This window comes from Penicillium chrysogenum (genome assembly GCF_028827035.1).
Source record: "Penicillium chrysogenum strain IBT 35668 chromosome Unknown utg000005l_segment0_segment0, whole genome shotgun sequence".
Lineage (NCBI taxonomy): Eukaryota > Fungi > Ascomycota > Eurotiomycetes > Eurotiales > Aspergillaceae > Penicillium > Penicillium chrysogenum.
Genome location: NW_026622753.1, coordinates 3,452,667 through 3,479,442, shown reverse-complemented (window position 1 = coordinate 3,479,442; position 26,776 = coordinate 3,452,667). Strand labels below are relative to the sequence as shown.

The following is a 26,776-nucleotide window of genomic DNA, read 5'->3' as shown; positions in this document are numbered from 1 at the left end:
CCGGATATACGCCGTTTATCTCCGTCCCCTGCGCTCGCTACTCCGTTGCTATATTCGAAAGAGGCAGATATACAGAATGAGTCCGGTCGGGTTGGAGAGCAATGCTATGATGAACGTTTTCTTTGAAGGATTATCTACGGAGAATGTCCACTTTCTGCTTGAAAAGTCTGCAACTTTATGCCCTCCCTTGTCACATCTTATAGCTAGGAGATGAAACCCCCAAAATTGCACACGAGAGGAGCGCCTTACAAGTGACCTTCCGTTCTTGTTTATGTATGATCATGATCTCTATCGTCGATTCCGATAATCTCCGTCGGAATATCACTCCAGATAACCCAATATCCCCCCTCATTTGAGAAACAAATTGGTCCCCATACCTCGGGAATTGCAAGCTTAGAGGCCAGAGACAGTTCCGCGCGACGGAATGTTCCGAGGACCTCAGATACAACGTCTGGCATATAAAGAACCGTCAATCTGACATAATTTTATTTCTTCTCTAACAATCAAAATGTCTTCTAAATTGACTGTGACGGGGGTCCAAGGCCGCCAAATTACAAGTAAGTCCCTCTTAGCCATACATCCAACCGGTGCTAACACTCCCAGTTCCGACCGGACTATTCATTCACAATGAATTTGTTCCCTCATCTACGGGTCAAACGCTAGCTGTGGAGAATCCCTCAACTGGCGATCAACTTGGAACAATTTCCGCCGCGGGCCCGGAGGATATCAACAAGGCTGTGGAATCGGCCAAGTCGGCTTTCAAATCATGGAGAACAGTTCCCGGACCTGCCAAAGCCCAGCTGTTGCTCAAACTTGCAGAGCTGCTTGAGCGCGATGCGCAAGATCTAGCATCATTGGAGGCCGTTGACGCAGGCGTCCTGTATACCGATTCGATCGGCATGAACATCCCTCAGGCGGTCGGCTGTCTGCGATACTATGCGGGCTGGGCTGGCAAGATCGATGGCAAGACACTTGACATGGAAGGTGGCATTGCCTATACCCATCGCGAGCCTTTGGGTGTCTGTGGTGCGATTGTACCTTGGAATGCTCCGCTGTAAGCTTTCCACTCCCAGCCAACCTGAACCCCTAAAGACGTCTAACATTCTCTCAGGATGATCACTATTTGGAAGCTGGCTCCTGCTCTGGTCACTGGTAACGTTTTGATCATCAAGTCTTCCGAGATTTCGCCACTGTACGCCCAGAGGCTTGCGGAGCTGGTGAAGGAGGCCGGCATTCCTCCTGGTATTGTGAATATCGTTACCGGCGAGGGTGCCAGTGCAGGCCAAGCTTTGTCTGAACATATGGATGTACGCAAGATTGCGTTCACTGGTAGTGCGCTTGCAGGGCGCAAGATCTTGCAAGCAGCATCGCGAACCAACCTAAAGAAGGTCAGCCTGGAACTCGGCGGCAAAGGCCCGTCTATTGTCTTTGATGACTGCGATATTGAAAATGCACTTCTCTGGACTCGCCTTGGAATCACAGCCAACAATGGGCAAATATGTGCAGCTGGGTCACGTATCTACGTTCAGGCCTCTATTTATGATCGATTTGTGGAGGCTTACAAGAAGGCCGCCGCTGCTGCTCCGACAGTCGCCGGTAATCCATTGGATATTTCTACAACAAAGGGACCGGTGGTTAGTCGGGTGCAGCACGAGAAGATTCTTGACTTCATTCGTCAAGGAAAGCAATCTGGAGCCAGGCTTCTCTTTGGTGGCGAGCGGATCGGTGAGAAGGGATATTTCGTCGAAAACACTGCTTTTGCGGATGTTGGTGACGATGCGACGATCATGCGAGAGGAAATCTTCGGCCCCGTTGCGGTAAGCAAGCTTGCATACGAGACTCTATGGCATATACTAATTCGGGCACAAATTACAGAGTATTGCCAAGTTTACCACGGAGGAGGAAGTCATTTTCAAAGCCAATGACTCTCACCATGGCCTCAGCGCTGCTATCTTTACCAACGATGTTAACCGCGCTCATCGCGTGACTAAGGCACTCGAGTCAGGTCAAGTAACTGTCAATGCTTGGGCGATGCTCAGTCCCAATGTTCCATTTGGGGGCGTGAAGGAAAGTGGATTCGGACGAGATATGGGCGAGGAGGCTCTCGAGGGTTGGACTACTGTGAAGGCTGTCAAGTATCACATTCTTCCCCGACTTTGAGTATTATGTGTGACTAAATAGGTTTCTTATCTCTCAATTTGTTGTGAATTGCTTTTCTTGATTTTCCCGGTTCTAGATAGAACTGTACATACTTGGAATTTAGCACATTCTTGGGCAGCCCTATCTCTTTTCATCCTTTTTCTAGGGGAGAAGAAAGACCGAAAATGAAACACAGATTGCTCGAAGAGAAGTTTCAGAACCCATCCAAAGGAAAAAGGTCAACCAATAGCCACTTTTAGTTCAAGTGCTCGCTCATCCTATTCCTGCTTGCTAACGGATGCGCCCGTTGGAATCGGTTGCATATTGTGGAAAACGTTCTTTGGGTCGTACTTCGCCTTCACCTCTTGCAGTCTCTGGAGGTTCTCGCCGTAGATATTGCTTACGACAGAGTCACCAGCTGGGTACAACGTTAGTATCTATTGAGGTCCGAATATGTTTGGGTCAATCCGACTCACGTTCTGCGTAGTTGATGTACTGAGGCACGCTCGAATCAACAGCTTGGTCTTTGGTTCTGGTATCCAATTGAGTTTTCCACTTGGACTGGACTTCTCGTGCCCAAGCGCGGTGCTCCAGATCTTTGGATGGGTCGGTCCATCTCAAGTAGATGATCCCATTCTGAGTATGATTTCGGCTTGCCAGCGCGGTTGCAGTCAGAGGCACTTCGCAAATCTTGCGCATGTCAGTATACTCAAGAATGACGGCAGACGCCTTGAGATCTGGTTCACTCTGGATCTTGGTCATGAAATCATTGAAGATTACCCTGACAAAGTGAGGATCCAATGGCGGCTCATAGAAAATACCCTTGAAAGACTTTCGATCACCGTAGGTCGCTTGCGGGTTCTGTAGGGTGTTCACCATAGAGTACGGGATCATATCAAGGGTATTCAGGACTGGCTCAAGGGCCGTGAAGCTGGCGAATTTCTTTTGGCCTTCTTCGCGTGGACCATTATAGAAGCCAATGACGATGATCATGGGCCCAGATCCATCTGGTGCCAGGGCGAAAATGGACATCGCACCGAAGCGAGAGTCAGGTTTTGCCAGGGATTCGTTCAGTGCATCCGTAACTCCTTCCAGCTTGTCGGGGGTAAATGCAAGGATACCAGAGTACACTGGATCTTTCTGGTCGTAGGCCTGGTAGGTGAAGTCCGCCACGACGCCAAAGTTGTAGCCTGCACCTCGCAAGCCCCAGAACAGGTCGATGTTCTCGGTGGCAGAGGTCGTGACAATACGACCGTCGGCTAAAACGACGGTCGCTGACAGGAGATTGTCAATAGTGAGGCCGTACTCTCCGCTCAGCCAGCCATAGCCACCCCCTAGGGTGAGTCCTCCAACGCCGGTGTGGTTCACGGTACCCCCTACGGCCGCCAAGCCGTGGGCTGCACCGGCTTCGTCGACTTCCTTCCAGGTTGCTCCACCCTGAGTGGTGATAGTCTTCTGCGCGGTATTAACCGTCACTTGGTTCATGCGCGACAGATCAATGACCATGCCGCCATCGCTTGAGCTTGTACCCGCGGTTGAATGACCTCCACCTTTCACAGCAAGGTCGATACTATACTCTTGTGCCCACAACAGCGCGATCGAGATGTCCGACGCATCAATAGGTTGGACTACGACGCCCTGCAATTTATCAGTTGGTCATTTTGTCATTTTGTCATGTTTCGTGTTCTTCCATACCGCATATTTCATTCCAGTGTCCGACCAGCGGACTATAACATCTTTGTAACTCTCTGATTCAGGTGTGTAGACAGTCGCGGCCCTTAGGCGGCTCCGGAGAGCTTCGATAGCTGTATCATTGATCCCAGGCATGGTTGGGAGCGGAAGAATTGGTCGGCAAGAATTTACCCCGCGAACTTGTGGGTATTTCCCTATTTCCCTCGGAGTAACACCTGGAGTAGCACTTGTCTGACACGAAAGCGAGGATTAACCTGAACTACGTAAGAATTTGACACTGCTTTCAAAATAGTTGGTACTTTGTACTTTGCTTTCAATCTGCTCCCAAATATATGTAGCTGTTGTGGTTCACACGGCTCGGCCGTTGTTTGCCGTGGTTGTTTGCCGAATATATTTAAGCCAAGTGACTCCTAGAGATTTCTTGAGAATAACACAGAACTTTATGTATGGGATGAATTGGATTCTTGCAAGGGTGATACTGAGTAGAATCAGAAACAGATTGTAAAGCTGTCTATTTCCGCATGCTTGGAATAGAATCCCATATTTATGGACTTCGCCCCTACCCCTGTAAATAATGCCTCATTTCTTTGAATTGGCAATGGAGTCAGAAAAAGCCAATAACAATGCTAAATCCTATTGACTGAAAGCAGCCTGGACTGAAATATTGGGATACAGCTCGATGTAGTTTGTATGTAAAAGGCATAAGCGATGTCAAACTGCATCGGCAGTGTTGATCTTGCTTCCGTGGGTGGTCCAAATCCTTGGCCGAAATGCCGAGTCGATGTAGGGGTCCACTTAGCTGAATCCCGATCCCATATTGATTACGAGTTAACTGGGATTCAACTTTTCTTTCCTACCCTATTTTAGGACCTGCTGAGAATACTTTGCGTACAACTCGGGATACCACCGCTGGCCCACATCTGGATGGCTTAGAATGCGATTTCTTAAGTGAGCCTCGCCGAACTGCAATTCGTTAGTGCCATGCATGGAAATCTCAAACTAGAACAACTCACGCAAGAATATAAAGGAGAAAGGAATTCACTCGGCACATCAACTGCCCGTTTCTTCTTGTCGTCCGAGGCCGGAATACGCTGCATGATGTGAGCAGCGGATTCCTTGAGCTGATCTAGCGCCAAGTCTAGTCTCACGCTCTGGAAGAACGGGATACTATAACGTGTCTGAGATGTAGGCGCCTAAGGGTAGCAAGCTGTTAGAAAGCTCGCTCAGTAATGAATGGTATGGTAAACATACGATAACTCGGTGCGTTGTGGCCGCGCAAATCCCTCCAGTGATGGCTTCGAATCCTTGTTGGATATTTACAACAAGACTTCCCTCAATGGGAGGCACGTCAATCCATTCTCCCTTCTTATTGAGTACCTGTAGTCCGCCTGTGTTGTCTTGGGACAGGAAGGTAAAGAGACCCGCCGAGTCCTTGTGAGGGCCGACACCCTGGGAGTTTTGCGCTGCGGGTGGATATTTCACAAACTTCAGCCGGCTCATATTACCCTTGAAGCCATCAAATGTCTCCCGCGGGAGGGACAAGCATTCTGCGACAAGGCGTACGAATGCTTGCGCCAGGCTATCAGTCTTCACCATATATTCTTCAACCAGGTCTTGAGCCCCTGGGCAATCTGGATACTGCTAAGGGTTAGTGGTTGGGACGCACATCTAAGGGTATGACTTACCTGATTAGGCCCTTCAAGCCGTTGCCATATTGGGTCCTGCTCTGCCCATGGTTTCACGCCAGGGGTGCCAAAGTCAAATTGCTAGAGCCGGGAAATTAGAACTGTGGCAGGTCCGAAAACGAAAACGAAATAAGCCCACCTCGCGGATATCTGTTTTTGTCGCAGTGGTCTCGGCACCGAGGCGGGTATAGCCAAGAAAAGATGGCGAGTTGATCATATTGCATTTCTCCTTGGCCTCTGTCGACAGGGCAAATAACTTGGGTAGATTTTCATGCGTATGATGAATCAGGCTCTGTCTCAAGTTTAGCTCAGCATATTTCATTTGCTCGCATTGTTTGTCACGCGCACCTCTAATCCTGTGTTGGTCAAATACAGGAACCCAACGACGAAGATAGCTTCACGCAAATTCGAGAGCTCCTCATTTTTCGTCACGGGGTCATTGAGCCGAGCGAAATCGACGATCGGCACGGATGAAAATGTCTCTGTCATTCCGCCTATTGCGATTAAGTGAAGTGTTTTTTGTGATTGGAATTTGCTTCCCCGCAGATTCCCAGGTAATTATGCGGGGGAGGCCCGGGGTGGAACAGGGATTACTCAGCCACGAGACTCCAAGTGACCTCGGGATGAACTTGTATGGGAAATACCCCGTAGACTTCAAGGCCCAACTTGGATTTGCGCAACGAGTCGAAGATCTGAAGATCCCGAGATCGAGGTTGTCAAAAGACTTGATTAACTAATGCGATCACGCCATTTATCCCTGTATTGTCGAACCGCACCGTCAACATGCACAGAAAACATTATACAGAGCCCCCTATTGCCAACACTGAACTCCCATAGGAGGATAAAGGCTTACGTTCTAAAATTGGTCGATTGATGGAAATATAGCCTCCCCCTTGACGCTTCTGAATGCCAAGATCGAGGTTTTCTCCTGAAACCATGGAGCCCTTGGCAAGAACCCACCGCTGACGTTTCAGATCATTTGTGGAAGTTCTTCCGGCGAAGTGGTCCTGTGAGTAAATGAAGAACCATTTCGTCGCCTGATTATTTTCCATCCAAACGACCTCCATCCATTAAGGTGTGCACGGGTGTCCGGTCCGTGACCCTAAAGGGCTTAAGCCCGTTCTAGACTGGGGACTTATATCAATCTATGCCAAGCTTTGTGTTTCAGAGGAAACATGGCTGTCACAAAGCAGACCCCTAGGCTGGCAATCTGATACGTGACTCGTCGGAGAATTAATGCCATCACGTCCATCTCGGTAAATCTTCGGTTCGGCTTGGCCGGAAGAGATTATCCAGCACGGAAATTCTCCAAAGGTCAGGAGGATGGTGGATGCAGCATGTCTCAGGAGCTCCTATGGCCTGGCGAAGCTCCTGAGTGGTATATAAACCCCTTCGGTCGACCGTGACATACTCATGTTTTAAAACAACACTCTCACACTCCGCCAAAGCAACTTCGAGACTCAGTCCACTCTTTCATTCCTTCGAGATCTCTTTCTGTACCCACGATGGCTCCTTTCAACTTGATGGCAGTTTCTCTGCTCGGCTGCTTGTCTAGCCTTGCACTGGGAGCTCCTACTGCAACCACCAACTTCGGAAAGCGCGCAAGCGTCGATGATGTGAGTATCAATGCGCGAATTGTTCAAGCATCTTCTGGTCAACATCTTAACGTGGCTCTGACTTAGGTCGCTACTGGTTATGCCAGCGAGAATGGAGGCACCAACGGTGGTGCTGGTGGCACCACTACCACTGTCTCCTCGTATGCTGCCTTCACTTCTGCAGTCAGCGGCAATGATGCCAAGGTTGTCTTTGTTGACGGCCCCATCGAGAAGTCGGCCAAGCAAGTTCGTGTTGGAAGCAACACTAGCATCATTGGCAAGGACTCGAAAGCCATCCTGAACGGCTTCGGCCTGTATGTTGCCATTCCCAGCATCGATTTGAGATGATACTAAACCATTATAGTATGGTCAAGGAACAGACCAATGTCATCATCCGCAACCTTGGTGTCCACAAGGTGGTCGCCGACAACGGCGACGCCATTGCTGTTCGTGAGTACAACCTGCTAAAAGATATCTGTCTAGGAAACAGACGAAAGGCTGACCGGGCTTAGAAAAATCCACCAATGTCTGGATTGACCACTGCGATGTCGCCTCTGACCGCGATCACGACAAGGACTACTATGATGGACTCATCGATGTAAGTTCAGATCACAGGATGCCGGATTAGGACAAACCACAGATGCTGATATGAACAAGCTTACCCACGCTGCCGACTTCGTCACTGTGTCCAACACCTTCATCCACGACCACTGGAAGGCCTCCCTGATCGGTCACTCGGACAGCAACAGCGATGAGGACACCGGTCACTTGCGCGTCACCCAGAACAACAACTACTGGTACAACATCAACTCGCGTGGTCCTTCCTTCCGCTTCGGTACTGGCCACATCTACAACAACTACTACCTGGACGTCTCCGACGGCATCAACACCCGCCAAGGCGCCCAGCTTCTTGTTGAGTCCAACACCTTCGTTAACAGCAAGAAGCCCCTCTACTCTACCGACTCTGGCTATGCTGTGGCCAAGGACAATGACTTCGGCGGCGCTGAGAACACTGCTGAGGCTGGAACCCTGAAATCGGTTCCCTACGACTACAAGCTGCTTGGCTCGGCCAACGTCGAGGCTGCTGTGGTTGGTACTGCTGGTCAGACCCTCGTCTTCTAAGTGAAATAGTGAGAAATTATGTAGCAAGCGGGGAATCGCTGTCCGAGAAGCGCAATTTGTGTCTATTTTGTTTGAATCTGTTGCAATTTAGTCCTTAGCAAAATCTACCTTGTTTGCTTGCATTGATATCCCACAAATACCTTAGTACATGATATCGTAGGGCTCGAGTTCTACTGTTGTATAGCAAAGCAACTCATCAATCAAATTCAGGGAGTGAGTAGAGAAAGGAATGGACTGTGTTTACTTGGTGGTCATGCGCTGCAACAGGCACGCTATCCGGAGTAGGATAAGCTGGCCCCACCCGTCTAGTTGTATGGACATATCTTGTCTCCTTCTCAGTTCTTGGCTAGACAGCAGAAAAGGACCAAAACGGCTTAATTTGTGAATGCAATTTCTCTATGTATAATCAAGATATATGTCTGAGGATCTAATTACCGGGTACCCATAAGATAAAATGACTCACGCTCCAGTCCATGCAGGCCAATCCAAACTCCGCCACAGTCCTGTAAAATGCTATTCATTCAGAAAGTACGGTCCCTCAGGAATGAATTCAATGAAACCAAGTCTTCGCTGGGCGCTGGAGTGGGAAGGGCAATCTTAGTTGCATCAAACTCCCATGCGGCCTCACGCGCGTGCTCGTTCGATTTGAGATGGAAAGACATCATCCACTCTTTCACTCTGCCCTCCAAGAATCCCATCTCACGGTTTCGTTCCCACATACGACGGGACTCTTTAAATGCATGGTTGATTATATCGCGACGAAGATTCTCGTATGCATCAAAAGCCTCCGTCAGGGGCTCCGAGCGATAGCTGGCTAGAATTCGAGAGAACAAGATTGCGTCGTCCAGTGCGTATGCAGCCGACTCATCACGCGGGGGCATCTAATTATCTTGTTAGAATGTAACAAGCAGGGTTAGTCTTTTCATGGTCGGACATACCGCGTGTGCTGCATCGCCCAGCAAAATAACTCGGTTCAAACACCAACGCCCTCCGGGGCGAACTTGATATACGGGATAAAGCATCCAGTCCGCTTTACTCTCAATAATTTCTTTGACACATGGAATCGCACATTTCCCAAATCGGTCTCTGATCTCTCCGCGGAGGGCGCAGCGAATTCTGTTCTGGGTGGCCCAATCCTGACCAGGCTCTAGTCGATAGCTGCTGAGGGCTTCCGGACTGAATTGAACGATAGCAGCAGCGAAGATCTGTTCGCAATCACGGTCACAGTAGCTCGCCAGCATTGAGCCATGTCGTGAGATATTGAGCGATGATGTGCGGAAATGAGCGGGCGATGAAAGTGAATCCGAGTCGATCGTGGCCTGCAAAAATGACAACCCCGTGTACTCAGCAGGCCGGCCGACGTCCACAAACTTGGTGCGGACCGCCGAGTGGACGCCATCGCAGCCGATGATCAAGTCCGCCACTGCTTGTGTGCCATCCTGGAAAAGCACAGCGGCTCTATCGTCGAATTCCTCCCCACCGATCACTTTCTTGCCGAAGACAACCTCCACATTCCGAGTCCGCTCTGCCACAGTCAACATCGCTACCGACAGAGAAATCCGCATGACTCTTCGACCCTTGTATCCGCCAAATCCCTTTCCCTTATTATCTGTGAAGCTGATGGAGCCGATTGCGCGGCCCGAACGCATGGAGAAAAGCTCAATGGCGTCAACATCGGCACCGCCCTCGGGACCCATCCGGTCCAACTCATCTAACACGCCTAGCTGGGCGAGATGTCGTTGGGCGACGGGGGTCAGATTGATAGCACCGCCGGAAGTCGATAGCACATCGTGTCGTTCGTAGACAGTAATTTTCAGGTTCGGTACGAAGGGAGAAAGCTCCCGGGACATGGCCAATGCACAAGCAATGCCAGCGATGCCAGCACCGACGATGGCGATATTCTGTGGGGGGTGAATTGGTGCCATTGGATGGACCGAGTAACTCGAGGTTGTCAAGATTTCAGTGAAGAGAAGTGCCGTGAAGGAAATTCGCTTGGCATGAGCTTAATATCGCAGAATTTTTCCAACTGACGATTCCGCTCTCTCATCCAGTATTAATATATACTATGCACCTAAAAAAACTAACGGGCAGCCTAGAAGCCTCTAAAGATTCGGCCGGGGCAGGAGATCCTTCGGCATGTCAATCCGTGGGCTCCGTGGTGGAGTCTCACACAACCATGGTTACCACAGATTTAAGTGTATACCTAGGTAGGTACCTCACATCGGAGGTAGCTTATTGAAATGAAGTATGGAAGTATCTACCTAGGTAGGTAAGGGGTGGCGAGTGGCGTCAAGTCTGGGGGAATATGAGAAGGTCCGTGGGATGTTTATACAAAGAAAATATGAGTTCAGAATTGATTGCGGAAGGAGCTCGGGGGAAGCTAAGAACGGAAGGATCCCGTTGGACCGGAGAAATTGACAGCACCGTTTGTCCCTTTGTCTTACTTTCTTCCTCAGATTGACCATTTTGGGACTGGACGATCGCTAGAAGACCAGTAGAAGACCACTCCGAGTCCTTATATCCACTTTTGACTGGATTTGCTCCAGTTATCTAGATTCGCAACGTCCAGTGCCCAGTCCCACTTCCATGGCGTTCCAACTTTTTCCTTACGAGTCTGGGGTTAAGTCGTGTGCTCTTTGATCTTTGATACTAGTATATAGTACCTAGGTACCTCGGCAAGGATTTCAATGGCCCCATCGAACGTTCTTTGCATATATTCCAGGAATATTCTAAGGTTATTGGCCCCCCTTTTGGTGCTTTTGTTGCGCTAAACTTAAAAGAATCCGGCTTGTCACAAAAATTCTATGTTTTTATGTTCATTCTTTTTTAACCGAGATACACCTTCTAACCCCAAACACTGGTGAATTCTGCGCAATATCAAACGCGGCTCATTCTCCAGTTCTTATTTCGGAACTCCACCAGAAGACGTCTGCTTCTGAGGCCGTTGAGGCACAGACGATTTTAAATTCCAGAAGGCGGTGAATGAACACAGCCCACATATCCCCGCTGGGCCCGTTAGTGTTGGGACATGAAGAAACACGACAGGGGGTTTTACGAACCCAGTACACAATTCATTCCATAATATCCGATTTTTTCCGTGCCATAGCCCGAGATAATCGGCCCAACAAACATCCCTAGTGTCCAACTGATACTAGAAACCGATATCGCTCTTGAGTACCCGCCATTCGGGCCAAAGATTCCAGGATTCTCTCCTTCGATCTCATCAACAGCTTCTGCAAAATTGTTATGATCACTGGCCAATGAGACTAATCCAAAAAAGGAGAAAACAAAAACTTACGAGTGGCTTCCATCATACCCACCCCGTTGAGCAAGCATATCACAACCCCGATACACGTGACAGATACGCTGTATATAATCGAACCAATCTTTTCTTCATAAGCCCAGGGAAACCGTTCGTCCCCAGGAACGCCAATCAGCCACATTAAAGGCACCAGAAGGGCAAACCCGACCGTGGTCGGGTATCGGGTCCCCACCCGATCCTTCAGCCAGCCCACAGGAACACTAAGGAGCACCGCGGGGCCTTGGAAGGCAGCAAATAACAAACCAGCGGGGAGACTTCCCCAACGGAAGGCATCGCGCACATGGAGGGGAAGGGTAGTGTCGAAGCTGGCAGTTAGAACGGCATAGCAGAAATAACTGACAACACCACCAACGAAGCGACCGTTGCCACACAAGCATAGATAGAATTGTATACCCGTCTTTTCCGATACAGCCTGAGTGCTTACCTGTGGTTCTGGATCAGTCGATGGTGGCAAAAGTGCCTCCCTCTCTGGATCCTGCCCGTCCGGTTCCGCGCGAACAGGTACGCTGGCTTCCCGCGACCGCTCTAGCATTAGACATCGCAGAATGACATCAAACACAATAACGAAAAGAACACTCGACCATGCCACCCAATACCCGCCTATGTCGAACAGAATGCCAGCCACGAGCGGTCCGCCCGATGTTCCTACGCCAATGGCAACAGTCACGAAACCATACATTTTGCCCAGCTCATTGGCAGGCACGTTGTCCGCCAGAGTAGCGAATCCTACCACCCAAAGAACAGTGCTGGCAGCAGACTGTATAAGGCGACCGGCAAAGAGGGTGAACACTGCACTAACATTAATCGTCTTGCTGGGAATATCATCCGCGGATAGCCGCCACTTACATGAAGTCGCCACGGCGAGTATCAAAGAACCCACCAATGCCCCCGCAAGTCCGAATAACAGCCAGGCACGTTTCGCGCCCGAGCGGTCGGCGTGAGACCCGATCAGGAGACTTGCCACGACCATGATGAGCGCGGTCTGGGATAGCAGCGCTGTGCTTATGCGCTGGGTGAGTGAGACATCGAGGCCCAGTCGATGCTCCAGCACGAACGGAAGAATCGGAACCAGAAATCCGTAGAGATACATATCTATGGCCTGGGTCAAGATATGCCCTTTTCTTTGCTAAATTTGTGAATAGCCTACCGGTCAGCATGGCCACTGCCATTGCCGCGACAATGAAATAGGTGGATGATCGCCATCGGACACCCCATGGCTCTTGTTGGTTTGATGAGGTTCTCATAGTGTTTATGGGTCCACGGGTTGTTTCGCAGCTTAATGATCGGTTCGGTGGAAAGAGGGGGGGCTGTTCTTGGATTTTACACAGACCAACTACCCCGGCCCCCTCCCGGTCTAGCCCTGGAAAGTACCTAGATAAACTCGCTTATTAATGTCTAAATTGAGATGCATTACCCCCTGTGGAAGGATTTTGGACGATTCTACGTGACTCATCACGCAATTGTCTGACATGTTCCGGCTAAGCACCCGGTGGTGGATGCGCCATCCCTGGCTTGTCAAAATCTGTCGGCAGAGCAAGGGCTTGCATTAGCCACGGCTGGACCATCGGATAGGTCAGCCATAAAGGGAAAAAATCGGTCAAACGCAATACGGTTTGCAAATACTGCTAATCAAACAGAATACATAGTCTAGATATCGACTATTTTGAGTGTATATCGCCGTCGATATGCACTATCGAGTACTCTGTAGAGATCATCGCGTTACTGGCTGGTCAGTCACCGACCTGGCACGTGCTATAACACTCGAAAGCCACGTATCTACCGGAAACAGTTTTTAGGATGTCAAATAAATTCTATCATGCTTGATTGCGTTAAAATATTCGTTGACTCGTGATACATTGCATCATATCACTTAAAACACATGTTCGACGTTTGCCGAGATCACATTCCCTTGCCGCAGTCCGCATCGCAAAAGGTGTAGAAGAAAAGAGGTGTATACAAAAGCAAGATGGCAATAAATCGTTTCACATCAATGTTTCCTGATGGCAAGCCAGCGTCCACTCGCCATCCGACCCTTGGCTCCAAGTCGTCGAGCCCGAGGCAGTGTATTCTTTCTTCCCGCGTACAGCGCGGACCTTGTATGTGACGACGCCTGCCATCAAGTCGACGATGATGACCCGTACTTCCTCGAACTGATAGGCGTCGAATCGGTGAAATGGTGGCCGGACGGCCTTCTTGAAAGCGTCCTCGTCTTCGAGTGTGATGATGGGCATCTGAGGGAATAGGAAACAAGCTTCGGGATTGCTGAGTTTCCAGATGGCTGGTGCGGGATCAGCAGATGTGAGAGCAGTCCAGAGTGCGCGCTCTTTGTTGAGGAGGTCCTCGCGGATACGTTCGTGCATTGAAGGCATGGTTGGTATGTAGTTGTTGGTTTTGCTGGATTTGGCTGATGAGGATATCGAGGAAACACGCTGGTTGAACTGTTTTGCGATGCGGATGCGAAAGAGACGGTATCCTAAGACGAATTTTGTAGGTACGACAAAAGTAATAATCAACAATGATCTTGCGCGTCCCTGGCCTTGATTTTATTGTTTCGCCGTCTGGTACCTATATTAAAATGACGTCAGATGACGTTGAGAACCAAGCAATTTAATATCTGGGGATCAACATGTCATATAGGATGCAGAGTACCTACAACATAAATAGAGATATGCTTGACATGCGTCATACTCCACGTTCAACATCACACGGTGGCTGAAAAGCTCTGGCATCACTGGGCCTGGTGCATCCACGATTTGACCTCTCCGCGTGCATCCACGGAAATGTAGTTTCGACTTTGCTGGGTTGATGCTCATCACCAATAAGATGAGATTACTTGTTATAATTTTTTGTTTGGGGCAACCTTTGCGCCGATACTTGGATACGGCCACGTTGCACATGTACCTGTACCATATTTTCCGATTTGAGTTGCCTTAATAAAAGCGCTTAGACTACGCCGGCTACCTTTGACGCCGGTTTAAGCTCCCTACCCAACGTATTTCGCAAGCGAGTGGTGTGAAGGATATGCCCGGGCGCATATTCTACGACTCGGCCAAAAGACCCGTGATGGAGATTTGCGGCGTTCTGTCGGGGAACCCACCCACCTTGACCTCTTGGCGAACAAGCTTCTTCTGACATCGCGACTGCTTTTAAAAAGCTATCCGCTAACCGTGATAACAGGGATTCGAGAGCACTGCAAGTGAAGACTGCCCTCTATGTCAACAGATATAAGCCCAAAGTGAGATCGACCTAGTTCATCGTCTATGGCTATAGGGATGTGACGCCTTGATTTATTGGTGTCGGCGTTCACGGTGGTTAGGGGTTGTCACCACAGATACCACAAACCGCGGATTCTCTGGGTTTCATTTATGGAATGTGACTTGAAGATCGTAATTCTTGGACCCATCGACAAGGATCTTGCATTGATCTACCATACCACAGACTCTTGTCAACCTTGACACGCCAGTGGGAAGCGACTCCGCACATACTAGATAAGAGACGATGCCTTGCGGCTCAAACGAGCTAGCAACTGATGATTCCGAAAGCCAAAGCGGGTTTAGCCCTTGTCAAATTGGGCCCTCATGCCATGGAGGACACATGCTAACCCCATTTAGCTAATTTTAAAGGGTAAGAAAAAGAAGCGTTGGCACACATGGGATCTTTTTTGGCCCCATCTTGACGCCTAGGGACCATTCCCTCACGTGAGAAGCAATGATCTTCATGTTGCGTGTCTTGTCCATATAAGCGAGGTGCCGCGTGGGGGCTATGTATGAACAGCCTCATTTCCCCTGTTATTTTTTAAAAGGGGTTGAACTGGGGTACTTTGCTTACTATGGTCTCTGTCATAGTAATTCATGTATTTTAATTTTCCGGCAGCTTCAAATCGAGCATATTAAGGCATCAGCCCGGCGAAATCAGCCATCCGATATTTGGCCGCTAACTACACCCCTTCGCACCTAGCAACCCTGACAAACTAAGCGGTAAAAAGCAGAATCTTCAACTGTAACATGGATTATTACCGTACCCCGCGCTAAGTATACCAAAAAGGCGAATATCAGCCCACGTGAGGTGAGGCTCCTATGAGCTGCTTAAGGGGCGACTCAATTAACAACACTCGCGTCTTATTCCCATGAAGCATCATTCTCTGTCTTGCATCTTTCTCAGATTGCACGTGCCGTTTGCATCATGCAGGACCCATCGAAAGAGTAACCTTTCCCACAAATTCTTTGCACTGTGGGCACGTTCAGAAAGAGCTAACATATAGTATACAGTTCCACTATCGATGACGAATGTCATGATGCGATCCAAAAATTCTTTGAAGACCTTTCTGCCGACGAAACTGCTTTATTCGAGGCTACGACACGATCGCAACAGCTGATTGATGACCTTCAAAATATCGACAACAAACAAAAGGGCAAAATTTCGAGAAAAGTCGCCCCAAAACTTAAAGCCTTCATTGCGGGTGTTGAGCAGTATGGTGGGGCTTTGGATGTTGTCGCAGGTTCAGTCTCGATGATGAGTCCTATTTGGGCATCGGTGCGAGTTGTTCTCAAGGTAAGTCTTGTGCCTGTGTTTTGTTTTGCCTTTCATCCAAGAACTCTATGGAGATTCACAAACAAAATCCTGACATGGACAGATCGCGGGCGAGTATAGCGAATATTTTGACAAGATCTCGGACATGTTCGAGGAAATTGGATACATTCTTTCCTGTCTCCGTCGGTATCCACGTCTGTACGGGGATAACCAAGTCCTTCGTGATTCGATGGTAGAGATTTTCCAGTCAATCATGCAGTTCTGTTCCCGAGCTCGAGATCTCTTTCACCAAGGAAGGAAATACCAGAGTGGCGTGCGAGCGCTGACTCCAGTCGGCCTACACGCGGCCTGGAAACTCATCTGGAAGCCATACAAGATTCAATTCGGTGATATCATCGAACGTATCAGATCCTCTATGGTCAGAATAGACCATGAAGCCGATGTTGCGGAAAAAGAGCTTGCCAGTAAAGAGCGTTCGAAGGCCGAGAATGAACGGCAGTTGCAGACATCTCGCTGGGTTGCTCTAGAATCGCATCAAAATCCGTCGCTCATTTCATCGATCAGCAACGAATTGACTACGTGAATCAGTGGCTTTCACCCGTCAACGCAGCTTCCAACCATACCTCGGCTACCAAATTGCGCCACCGGGGAACTGGACACTGGTTCTTAGATGGTCCGAAATTCCAGGAGTGGGCGTTCACGGACAATTCCTTCTTGTGGCTGCATGCGATTCCCGGCGCGGGGAAAACAATCTTGGCCTCTACTGTTATCGAATGGTTACGCGATAAGAAACAGAGTAGCGACGTTGCGGTGGCCTACTTTTACTGTGATTACAAGGACAAGCAAAAACAATCGCCGACCCGGATCATCAGCACCTTACTTTCAATGCTCGCATCAAGGAATGATGATGTCTTCGAGAGAATGCAGGCCTTTTTCTAACAGCAGTACAAAGAGAACCCGGCATATGCACCGGACTTTGACGAGCTTTTGAACAACTTCAGTCACTTTATGGGTGATAGCTTCCAGCAGATCTTTATCGTGGTTGACGCTTTGGATGAAAGCGAAGACAGAGAATGTGTGGCATACTCTCTGAAGAAAATATACGAGACCTGCCAATTCTCAAATATCTTTGTCACTAGTCGTCACGAGATCGACATTGCCCGGACTTACGATGGGCTGCCGAGCATAACCATTGCGGCGACAGATGTTGCCGGGGATATTGATCTATATGTGAAGGCCGAGGTGGCGGCGAAAATCAAGGCCCGAAAGTTGAAACTTAGGGACCCAAACCTGGCGGGTATCATTTGTGATACACTCATCGCAGGGGCGCAGGGTATGTTCCAATGGGTGAAATGCCAGATTGACCAGCTGTGCAAACTCCGCAACGATAAGGCCGTGCGCAATGCCCTAAATGACCTTCCGAAGACATTGCACGATACATACATCCGCATACTACGGAAAGTGGAGTCTAACAATTCCGAAGACGTTGAAATGGTGCAGCGACTGCTGAAATGGTTGGTTCTTGGAGTTCGGAATCTCACTCTGGGCGAGTTGGCCGAGTGTGTGAGCGTTGATATCGACAATCCTGAGGACTCCTTCGACTTCGATGCGGTCTTTACTGACGCCGAAGATGTTGTCGAGCTTTGTGGAAGTCTGATTACCCTTCCGTCTGATGGTTATGTGGCCTTGGCCCATTACACAGTGAAAGAGTTTCTTGTGTCAGACTTTATCAGGGATACCATGCCAGAGTTCTGGATTGGGTATAGCGATGCTCATGCCGAACTGGCGAGTGTCTGCTTGACCTATTTGACCTACGATGACTTCTCAGGAACTGAAGAAAGGTCCGGAAAAGCTTTATTGCAAACTTTCGATCAGTACAAGTTTCTTCCATATGCCGTGGAAGCATGGGGCACCCACGCGCACCTTAGCGACGTTAGAAACGATGTCTTTGATCTGACCATGAGACTATTTAATTCAGCTGCCGACTCCGAGGGCACCTACCACACGTGGCGTCATATATTCTTCCATCTGCAAAGGTCCAGTGGCCAGCGGCTGAGGCCCTCGAATAATTCCCCTCTTTACTATGCAAGCTTCTTCGGCTTACACCGGGCCGTCTCAGCTTTGCTGGATGGCAACGCTCACGTCCACATAGAAGAACCCATGAAAGCGAGTGCAAGTGCTGGACACGAGTCGGTGATCAAAGTCTTCCTTGACCAGTTTGAATCGTTAGACAGAGTTGTGACTGAAAAATGCCTTTACATAGCCGCCGGCCAGGGACATGAGTCCGTGGTTAGGCTGCTACTAGATAGAGGGGCGAATGCCAATACTCGATCCGGAAGAAATGGCACCCCTCTCCAGATCGCTACCCTGAATGGTCGCCATCACGTTGTTTTACTTCTTCTTGCCAATGGGGCGGACCTGAACGTTACCTGCCAGCGGTATGGTGTTCCTCTTGCAGCCGCCGCTGAGAAGGGACACTTTCAAACATTTCAAACTCTCCTCGACCATGGCGCGAACGTGAATGGTCGTGGTGGCTGGTACGCGTATCCTCTGGTGTCCGCAATTGTTGGAAGGAACATTCAGATGATCGATGCCCTCATTCAGCGGGGAGCCAATATAAACGCTTTGGGTGGTCGACACGGATGCGCATTGATGGCAGCCTCGTATATGGGGATGTTAGACCTGATTCGCTCACTGGTTTCCAACGGTGCCAGGGTCAATGACGAAAACGACAAGGGGACTGACAGTCTATATGCGGCGTGCATGGCGGGCAATCTAGACTCTGTGAAGCTTCTCCTGGAGCTCGGGGCAGATGTCAATGCCAAAGGAGGAAAGCATCGAAATGCACTTAACGCAGCGAGTGCGGGGGATCACACCAAGATCGTTCAATGTCTCCTCGATGCCGGTGCGGATGTCGAATTCTTCGACGAGCACTATGGAAATAGTGTGCAGACGGCTGCGTCTGCCGGACACGCAGACGTACTACGTCTACTGGTGGAGGCGGGAGTGGATGTCAATGCGACTACCGCAGATCGAGGAACGGCGCTCGTTTCGGCCGCTCAAAACGGCCACACGGAGATTGTTCGGCTACTGTTTGAGTTGGGAGTTCCAACCGGGGATACCTACGAGATGAGCAACGCCATCATGGTGGCCGCAAACAAAGGGCACATGGAAGTTGTCAAGCTCCTAATTGAAATGGGTGCAGTTACAGACGATTGCAGCACCCTTTCAGCATATCCCTGCTGCACGCCCTTGGAAGTAGCAGCCGTGAAGGGGAACCTGGATATGGTTCGTCTGCTACTTGATCTGGGTGCCGATGTGAACTTCACGAACGATAAGAAGTATGGGACCCCCCTAATTGCAGCTTGTCGTGGCAAAAGATCAAGTATTCTCGTTGCAGAGTTATTGCTTGAATCCGGGGCAGACATCAATGCCTCAGCGGACGCTGATGACATGATCTTCTGCGCACTTGGAGCTGCCTTGGAATCCGAGAACTATGACCTTTGTGTTGTTCTCCTCGACCGAGGTGCGGACGTGAATGCCCTTAATGATTGCTACCCTACACCTCTTATGATGGCAGTCGTGCTGGAGGATGACAGATTTATGAATTTGCTTTTCGATCACGGCGCAGACGTCAATCTTGCCATTGAGCCTTATGAAGATGAGGACGATGAAGATGAGGATACTCGTGGCGATTTCATCACAGCACTGCAGTGTGCGGTAGAGGAGGGATCCGATGAGAGGGTTCAGAACTTGCTTCAAAGAGGCGCCCATCTTTCAGTGGCAATTGAAGACGCAATGTTCTGCTCTGCGCTACAAGCTGCATCATTTGTGGGGGATGTGGATAAAATTCGGATTTTAATCGATGCGGGGAGTGATGTTAATCAGGTCGGTGGCTTGTATGGCACATGTCTACAGGCCGCGGCATCCCAAGGAAACCAGGACGCGGTAGAGATGTTGATTGAGGCTGGTGGTGATATCCATGCGTGTGAAGATGGCAAATATGGCAGTGCATTGATGGCAGCGATTGAAGGTGGCTACGACGAAATTATCCAGCTACTAGTCAACCGAGGAGTTGACGTCAATTGCCCTGTTGGACCGCCGCCCCTCGAGTACCCGCTCACGGCAGCTGCCTGTCATGATCGGGACAGCACTGTCCGTATTCTGCTTGATGCTGGCTCCAACGTGAATAATAAAGGGGGTATGTACGGCACTGCTCTACAAGCAGCGGCTGCTGAAGGCCATGAGGAAATCATTCGCCTATTGCTTGAGCATGGTGCAGACCCTAATATTGTCGGTGGCAAGTTTGGCACCGCGCTACAGGCTGCCTATGCAAGTGGATATTACCTTGTCATATCTGATCTTCTGAACGCTGGCGCATTGGTTCACCTTGAAGGCGGACAGTATGGAACGGCTTTGGGCGCGGCCCTTGAGAATTCTTGCCCAACGTTGGTTTCGGGTCTCCTTCGGTATCATGGTGCTGATCCAAATGCTCCAGTTCGAAAGTATGGGACACCACTTCAACAATGCGTAAGGTGGAGAGTGTATGATTCTGCGTTCGATGCTTTGCTTGATATGGGGGCGGATGTGAATGCTCAAGGAGGCATTTGTGGGAATGCGCTCATATGCGCGATCTTACATGAAGAGGTTATGGTTTCGGCGTTGTTGGATGCCGGTGTCGATGTCAACCTGAAAGGAAACGCGGCATATCCTACCGCAGTTCATGCAGCAGCCAAGATGGGACGGTTGTCGATTCTTCGGCGCTTGGTCGAAAAGGGGGCTGACCTAAAAAATTCAAATGGAGTATCTGGGTCACCTGTGGAATTCTCTTCATCCACGGGCGATAATTTCTCGGTATTCTCGTACCTACTCAAGCGAGGAGCAGCCATCGAGCCCACTGGGAAAGGAAAGTACCACAATGCCCTGCAGGCCGCTAGTCTTACTGGAAACAAGACCATCGTCAAGGCTCTTCTTCTTCGCGGGTTTGACATCAACACGACCGGTGGAAGGTTTGGCACGGCATTGACAGCTGCTATTGTATCAGACAATCTTGATATTGCAAGGTTCCTTCTGAAGAAAGGAATTGATCCAAATGCTCCGGGTGGCATGTATTCTGGTGCATTACAGGCGGCAGCTGCCAGCGGATCCACTGGTGGCGTTCGCCTTCTGCTCAGATATGGTGCCGATATCCACAAAACCGGTGGGAAATATTTCACGGTTTTACAGGCGGCTGCCGTCTCTGGAAATTATGGAGTACTTAGACTTCTTCTTGAAATGGGCGCCGAGGTGAATACTTTTGGTGGACACTGTCACTCTGCCCTGCATGCAGCCGCGTTGTATGACCGAGCCATATCCTGTGAGCTGCTGATGAAGAATGGGGCACACTGGAGCTTAGTGGACCGCAAGTCTAGTCATCTGGCTGAGTGGAGACTTGATAATGCTTGCGAGATTCTACAAGACTGCCGGGAGCGACAAGAGCGCGGTTGGCCGAAGGAAGATTCGGAGAGTGAGTGGTCAGATGTTGAAGGCCATGAAATCGATAAAGATGAGGATGATGACGACAGTGATGAGGAGGAAGAGGGGGAGGGGGAGGGGGAGGAAGAAGACGAGGGGCAGGAAACAGAAGATGACGATGATGACGATAGTGACGATGATGACGATGATGAGTATAATGCATGGAAGGCAAACGTGGAGGGAATTCCTATGCTCGACATCCCTCATCGTCCCGTTGCGAATGCGTAGAGGTTGTACAACTGGAGAGGGGAATGAATATTTATATAGAGAATGAACCTGTCATCATGATAGACCTTGCATTATACTTCCCTTAACAACAAGCGAGAATTGTAGCGTCCTGCTATCGGAAGTTATGCTAAATTATCAATATGATGTCCACTTTTGCTAGTGGCAGGTTATTGTTAAAATTTTTGAATCTACCTAGGTAGGTCATATACCTCGTAACCTTGTACCCATATACGTCTCGTCGAGTAGAGACTGTGTTCTCCTAATTTTCACATCAAGTGCCCGGGTGGTCTAGTGGGTAAGAAGCTCTTCAGCTCCACAGTCAATAAGTGCATCCACTAACAATTCTTCAGTATGATTCGCGCTTAGTAAGACTTCCTAATCGGATCAAATCTCCACCATACAATTTCCTAACAAAATCTCCAGGGGTTCACCCAAAGCAATATTGCGCGAGGTCCCCGGTTCAATCCCGGGCTCGGGCCCTTCTTTTTTTTTTTTTTTTTATATATATCTTTTCGTTTTTGCTTTCTTTTGATTATACTAACTAACTAATTCTCTTAATCTATTCCAGCGTTGCCCTTAAGACAGTCTATCAACATAAATTGGGCATTCACTCCACGGACAGGGATATTGATATGCTCCTTAGCGAGCAAAATCATATTGTGCTCGAGTTTCATAACTTTTTCCGCTTTTTCCGAGCTATCCCTATTTTCCCTATTCCGGGATAAAGATTGCATCCACAGTCGCGCTACCCACTCACTGCATATTGATGTCAGATTCAATGATATGGACTATATGATTGAATCCGAGACCAATATCTAGGAAGATAGTGCACTCTCTTCCAATGTCTTGCACAAATACCGAAGTGGACCCACCGGCAAGCTCCGATGCTTAGCAGCAACCGTCTGGGAAAGAATTGTGAAAATCCCACCACATTCGACCCACGTACGAGTGCAAACGGCCAGTCAAAAGCCAGGTACCAATCTCCTGTGTTCCCCACACATATCTAGCACGAATGATATTCTACCAAAGTGGTCGATAGGAGGAACTCCGATGGTTTTTGGCCGGATTGCTCCATGTTGTGGCGCTGATCTTGCCCTAATCAGGCACAAATATATCCACCGATCGGCGATGGGCTCTATAGCGTGAAAGGCGCCAGGGCGCTACAAAATCTGCACGACTCCACGGAGTGCAAATAAAATAAAGTTCCCAACTGCAACTGTCCTCACCATGCGTTTTCTTCAATCCTTGACGGCCTCCTTGCTGCTCACTGGCAGCTCACTATGCGCCGGAGCTACTGGGACCGCCCAAAAGGGTCACCATGGCGCAATTGCTCCCAAGGTGTTCATTGTGTCAATGGTATGTGCGGTTCCACGAAAGGAAATGCAGCATCGCTAATAGATTATGACAGTTCGCACCTGAAGCCGAAGCTTGGTGGAACATTCCCGAATTCGACTTGTTTGCCCATAATATCACCATCCCCGGTCTTTCGCCTCTATTCCCGGACGTCTACTGCACCGAGAACTACGATGTTTGCCAGCTCGTCACCGGAGAAGGCGAGATCAATGCTGCTGCTACTGTCACCTCCGTTGCTTTCTCCCCGCTGTTCGATCTCACCCAAACCTACTTCTTTGTCGCGGGCATTGCTGGCATCAACCCTATGAAAGCCACCACTGCATCCGCGACCTTTGCTCGGTACGCGATCCAGGTCGCGCTGCAGTACGAAATCGATCTCCGCGAGCTTCCCAGCAACTTTTCCACCGGATATATTGCGCAAGGCACCGAATTCCCAGGCCAGTACCCGACCAGCATCTACGGCACAGAGGTCTTCGAGCTGAACGCCGACCTTCGCACAATTGCCGCCAATTTCGCGCGCAAGGCAAACCTTTCTGACTCTGCCACTGCCCAGGCCTACCGCGCCCGCTACAAGACTCCCAGTGGGAAATACAAGGCTGCCACCCTGCCCCCTAGTGTTGTTGAGTGCGATGTCGCCACCTCCGACGTGTACTACAGCGGCAATATCCTCGGCTCGGTGTTTGAAAACACCACCAAGGTGTTGACTAATGGAACGGGCAACTATTGCGCAACCGCACAGGAGGATAACGCCACCTTCGAGGTCCTGCTCCGATCCTCGATCCACAAGTTGACCGATTTCTCCCGCATTATCGTGATGCGCACTGCGTCGGACTTCGAACGGCCCTACCCCGGTGCACCGGCGACCTACAATCTGTTCCAATCCTCGGAGCAGGGCGCATTCGAGCCGGCTATTGAGAACCTCTATGTTGCTGGTATTAAGGTCGTGGAGGGTATTCTGGACGGGTGGGACGCTACTTTTGCTGCTGGTGTCAAGGCCAACAACTACATTGGCGATATCTTCGGTTCTCTGGGTGGTGTTCCAGACTTTGGTCCTGGACGCAAGCAGGCTCTTATCGGTGGCGGCGCTTACAGAAAGCGCAACCTTCAAAACAACTTCAAGCGTCGTGTTTAAAGATGCTCTGTCTTTCCACCGGAAAACTTGAAGCTTCAATTTGGTCATGATTTGAAGACTATGTTATGTACCTATATTTGCATCTGTGGAATCTAAAAATAGCCATTTGTGCATCTGTGGTTCACTCGAATAACTGGAGAGGGAAATAATCAGCCAACGCTTGATACCCCGCCACACTAGGATGAAGATGGTCTCCTGAATCGTATGTTTCCAGCAGCTGATATGGCACCTGTGGATCCCTCAACACCCGATCAAAGTCCAGTACCGCATCAAATACGCCACTTTGCCTTATAAATTTATTAATTTGCTGACGAGTCTTCTCCCGTTCGGGACTTGAGTAAGGCTGCACGTAGTCGGAGCTCGCCGACGAGCCGAACGGTGTGATAGTAGCGCCAAATAACGGAATTCCCAGGGCATGCACCCGTGTCGCGATCTGCTTATACGCCGCAACTAGTTTCTTCTCAATCTCCGCCTGCGTAGCTACGTCACTATCAGCGCCGCCAATATCATTGACGCCTTCGAAGATCATCGCATATCGCACTCCAGATTGTGCCAGGACGTCCCGGTCAAGACGGCTGATCACATTTGGACCTAGGCCATCTTGCAGAATTCGATTTCCGCCAGCGGCCTGGTTGAGAACGGCGATATTTGAGGTGGGTTCATGCTTTTGCATTCTTGCCAGCAGTAAATCCGGCCAACTAGATTCTGTAAGCCATAAACATGCACAATAGGACGGCCCACTTACCGATCATTGCCATTTGTAGTGCTTCCTCGTCCATCGGTGATACTGTCGCCAATTATTACGAACCCACTGGACTTAGAAGGTAGCCGAGCCTCTACTCCGCTGACGAAGTACCTGACATGGGGGTCAGATTCAGATTTGCATTTGGAGTAATCAGAAGTCTTGCGGGGAAAAGACCCACCAATGATCTGTGCTTTGGACAGACGAGTCGGTGAGGTTCTTTGCGCCAGTCCAGTCCCCAAAAGCCAAGTATGAAGTCGTTCTACTTCCAGGATGGCCAGTAATAGCGAAACCGTGCTGCTCCTCTGCGAGGTACATGCTGATCATCACAGCCGATTGGGCCTTGACAGGGAACTTTATTGGGTCGGAGACAACCATCCCACCGTTCGGGATGTCCACATCTGGACTACCATTGAAGAACACCGTTTTCAATGTCTCTGTCTGTAGACCACTGACTCCCACCCGCTGTCTCTCTGGTAGGCCGATGGTCACATTGGTGATCTTGAGCTCATTCGGCCCAAATGCATTAGACAGTCGAATGCGGATCTCCTGTGCAGCTAACGAAACCTGGAGCGTTTGGCGAATGGTAGTATTGCCGAAGACCGCGGTGGATCCATTCTGTACCCCCACAGTCAATACGGAGGCATTGGTCATTGTGATAATGGCATCCCACGTACAAATGGAATTGGGGGTAGGTTAGCGGGCTCGACCAACTGGGGCATAGTAGTCCATATATTCACCCAATGTGAGTCTCCCGCTTTGTCATAGTTTGCTCGGTTCAGCAAAGGGTGTGAGGATACTAAGTGGGCGCATGACAGGGCGATTAGAAATATAGATCTGAGTTGAAACATAGTTGTTGCCTCAGGTAGTCGACCAGGTAGTATAAGAGTCACCTTTTCCCTCACATCTCGAATTGAATCTCAATGTGCAATTTATAGCCCTTTTCACTCATAATTGTGTCCGGATAATGTGGGTAAATTCTATCGGAAATTGGGCTCCTCTATTTCTCCGCTGCAAATCCTCTCCGCAAACACGAATTGCGGGGAAGTGGATAAATGCAGCTACTCTCTTTGCCGGCATCATGGGTAATTCGGTAAATGTCAATATCATGAAGAATAATAATAGTGGTAGATGTTCAAAGTAAAGTTGTCTTTGTTCTATATTATACTGGCTCGGGCTAATGCTGTCTTCGCTAAGGCCACGTGCACCCCGGGCCTAGATGAATAGACAGGTATTCTTATTTACAAATATTAGCGATCCGTCAATTCATGGTTCGCAGCTTGACGATTGAAGGATATATGAACTTCAAAATTCTTACGGCTAAATACTATTTAAGAACAGCAAGGAGGTGATTCGAATTGAGTTTACCTAGGTATGCTAGGGCGGTTGCATATATGCTAATATCTCCTAAAGGAAATATATAAAAGTTACAAGAAAGTTCAAGCTTTCTCGAGAAAAAACCAAACTCGCTGTCATATTCCAAGACGGTAGCTTAACCTGGAAGAGTCGATAGGTTTAAATGTGATGAGGTCATGCGACGGATGCAACCCTACTTTGCACACCGGAATGGGAACCCCCTAATTTCAGAGCTTTTAGATCTTCCAGCTACAGCTATGTGTAGAAATGTCTAGAAGGAATTTTAAGAAAAACCGGTGAGACGCGATCTGCATGGGATACCAAGGGAACAAAGGGGCGGTTTATCTGCGACACGGGTGTCGGCGA

General features: G+C 49.4%; 11 protein-coding genes across 11 annotated transcripts; 5 read left to right on the top strand and 6 right to left on the bottom strand.

The window, feature by feature from the left end:
• Positions 1-508: 508 nt before the first annotated feature.
• On the top strand, positions 509-2,160 carry N7489_009707 (putative aldehyde dehydrogenase; the record flags this gene model as incomplete). The annotated part of the gene is made up of 4 exons (XM_056715457.1): positions 509-557; positions 604-1,054; positions 1,112-1,817; positions 1,876-2,160. The coding sequence occupies 4 exons, from the start codon at positions 509-511 to the stop codon at positions 2,158-2,160; spliced, it is 1,491 nt and encodes a 496-aa protein (XP_056563079.1).
• A 257-nt stretch (positions 2,161-2,417) lies between these two features.
• Positions 2,418-3,966, bottom strand: N7489_009706 (FAD-binding oxidoreductase; the record flags this gene model as incomplete). Its single annotated transcript, XM_056715456.1, has 3 exons — positions 2,418-2,557; positions 2,616-3,777; positions 3,835-3,966. 3 exons carry the CDS (start codon positions 3,964-3,966, stop codon positions 2,418-2,420), a joined length of 1,434 nt encoding a protein of 477 aa, XP_056563078.1.
• A 723-nt stretch (positions 3,967-4,689) lies between these two features.
• Positions 4,690-6,005, bottom strand: N7489_009705 (isopenicillin N synthase family dioxygenase; the record flags this gene model as incomplete). Its single annotated transcript, XM_056715455.1, has 6 exons — positions 4,690-4,794; positions 4,845-5,024; positions 5,083-5,469; positions 5,517-5,597; positions 5,656-5,808; positions 5,865-6,005. 6 exons carry the CDS (start codon positions 6,003-6,005, stop codon positions 4,690-4,692), a joined length of 1,047 nt encoding a protein of 348 aa, XP_056563077.1.
• A 1,016-nt stretch (positions 6,006-7,021) lies between these two features.
• On the top strand, positions 7,022-8,233 carry N7489_009704 (pectate lyase family protein; the record flags this gene model as incomplete). The annotated part of the gene is made up of 5 exons (XM_056715454.1): positions 7,022-7,132; positions 7,199-7,425; positions 7,476-7,561; positions 7,624-7,709; positions 7,769-8,233. The coding sequence occupies 5 exons, from the start codon at positions 7,022-7,024 to the stop codon at positions 8,231-8,233; spliced, it is 975 nt and encodes a 324-aa protein (XP_056563076.1).
• Positions 8,234-8,754: 521 nt separating this feature from the next.
• Positions 8,755-10,158, bottom strand: N7489_009703 (FAD-dependent oxidoreductase; the record flags this gene model as incomplete). Its single annotated transcript, XM_056715453.1, has 2 exons — positions 8,755-9,114; positions 9,172-10,158. The coding sequence occupies 2 exons, from the start codon at positions 10,156-10,158 to the stop codon at positions 8,755-8,757; spliced, it is 1,347 nt and encodes a 448-aa protein (XP_056563075.1).
• Positions 10,159-11,121: 963 nt separating this feature from the next.
• Positions 11,122-12,799, bottom strand: N7489_009702 (uncharacterized protein; the record flags this gene model as incomplete). The annotated part of the gene is made up of 5 exons (XM_056715452.1): positions 11,122-11,239; positions 11,412-11,466; positions 11,532-12,344; positions 12,402-12,647; positions 12,703-12,799. 5 exons carry the CDS (start codon positions 12,797-12,799, stop codon positions 11,122-11,124), a joined length of 1,329 nt encoding a protein of 442 aa, XP_056563074.1.
• Positions 12,800-13,537: 738 nt separating this feature from the next.
• N7489_009701 (nuclear transport factor 2 family protein) lies at positions 13,538-13,924 on the bottom strand (the record flags this gene model as incomplete). Its single annotated transcript, XM_056715451.1, has 1 exon — positions 13,538-13,924. One exon carries the CDS (start codon positions 13,922-13,924, stop codon positions 13,538-13,540), a length of 387 nt encoding a protein of 128 aa, XP_056563073.1.
• A 1,813-nt stretch (positions 13,925-15,737) lies between these two features.
• Positions 15,738-17,024, top strand: N7489_009700 (NACHT domain protein; the record flags this gene model as incomplete). Its single annotated transcript, XM_056715450.1, has 4 exons — positions 15,738-15,757; positions 15,824-16,106; positions 16,189-16,549; positions 16,591-17,024. 4 exons carry the CDS (start codon positions 15,738-15,740, stop codon positions 17,022-17,024), a joined length of 1,098 nt encoding a protein of 365 aa, XP_056563072.1.
• A 69-nt stretch (positions 17,025-17,093) lies between these two features.
• N7489_009699 (uncharacterized protein) lies at positions 17,094-21,827 on the top strand (the record flags this gene model as incomplete). The annotated part of the gene is made up of 1 exon (XM_056715449.1): positions 17,094-21,827. One exon carries the CDS (start codon positions 17,094-17,096, stop codon positions 21,825-21,827), a length of 4,734 nt encoding a protein of 1,577 aa, XP_056563071.1.
• Positions 21,828-23,054: 1,227 nt separating this feature from the next.
• On the top strand, positions 23,055-24,312 carry N7489_009698 (purine-nucleoside phosphorylase; the record flags this gene model as incomplete). The annotated part of the gene is made up of 2 exons (XM_056715448.1): positions 23,055-23,183; positions 23,236-24,312. 2 exons carry the CDS (start codon positions 23,055-23,057, stop codon positions 24,310-24,312), a joined length of 1,206 nt encoding a protein of 401 aa, XP_056563070.1.
• Positions 24,313-24,433: 121 nt separating this feature from the next.
• On the bottom strand, positions 24,434-25,905 carry N7489_009697 (SGNH/GDSL hydrolase family protein; the record flags this gene model as incomplete). Its single annotated transcript, XM_056715447.1, has 4 exons — positions 24,434-25,010; positions 25,058-25,168; positions 25,236-25,672; positions 25,732-25,905. The coding sequence occupies 4 exons, from the start codon at positions 25,903-25,905 to the stop codon at positions 24,434-24,436; spliced, it is 1,299 nt and encodes a 432-aa protein (XP_056563069.1).
• Between the last annotated feature and the right edge of the window lie 871 nt (positions 25,906-26,776).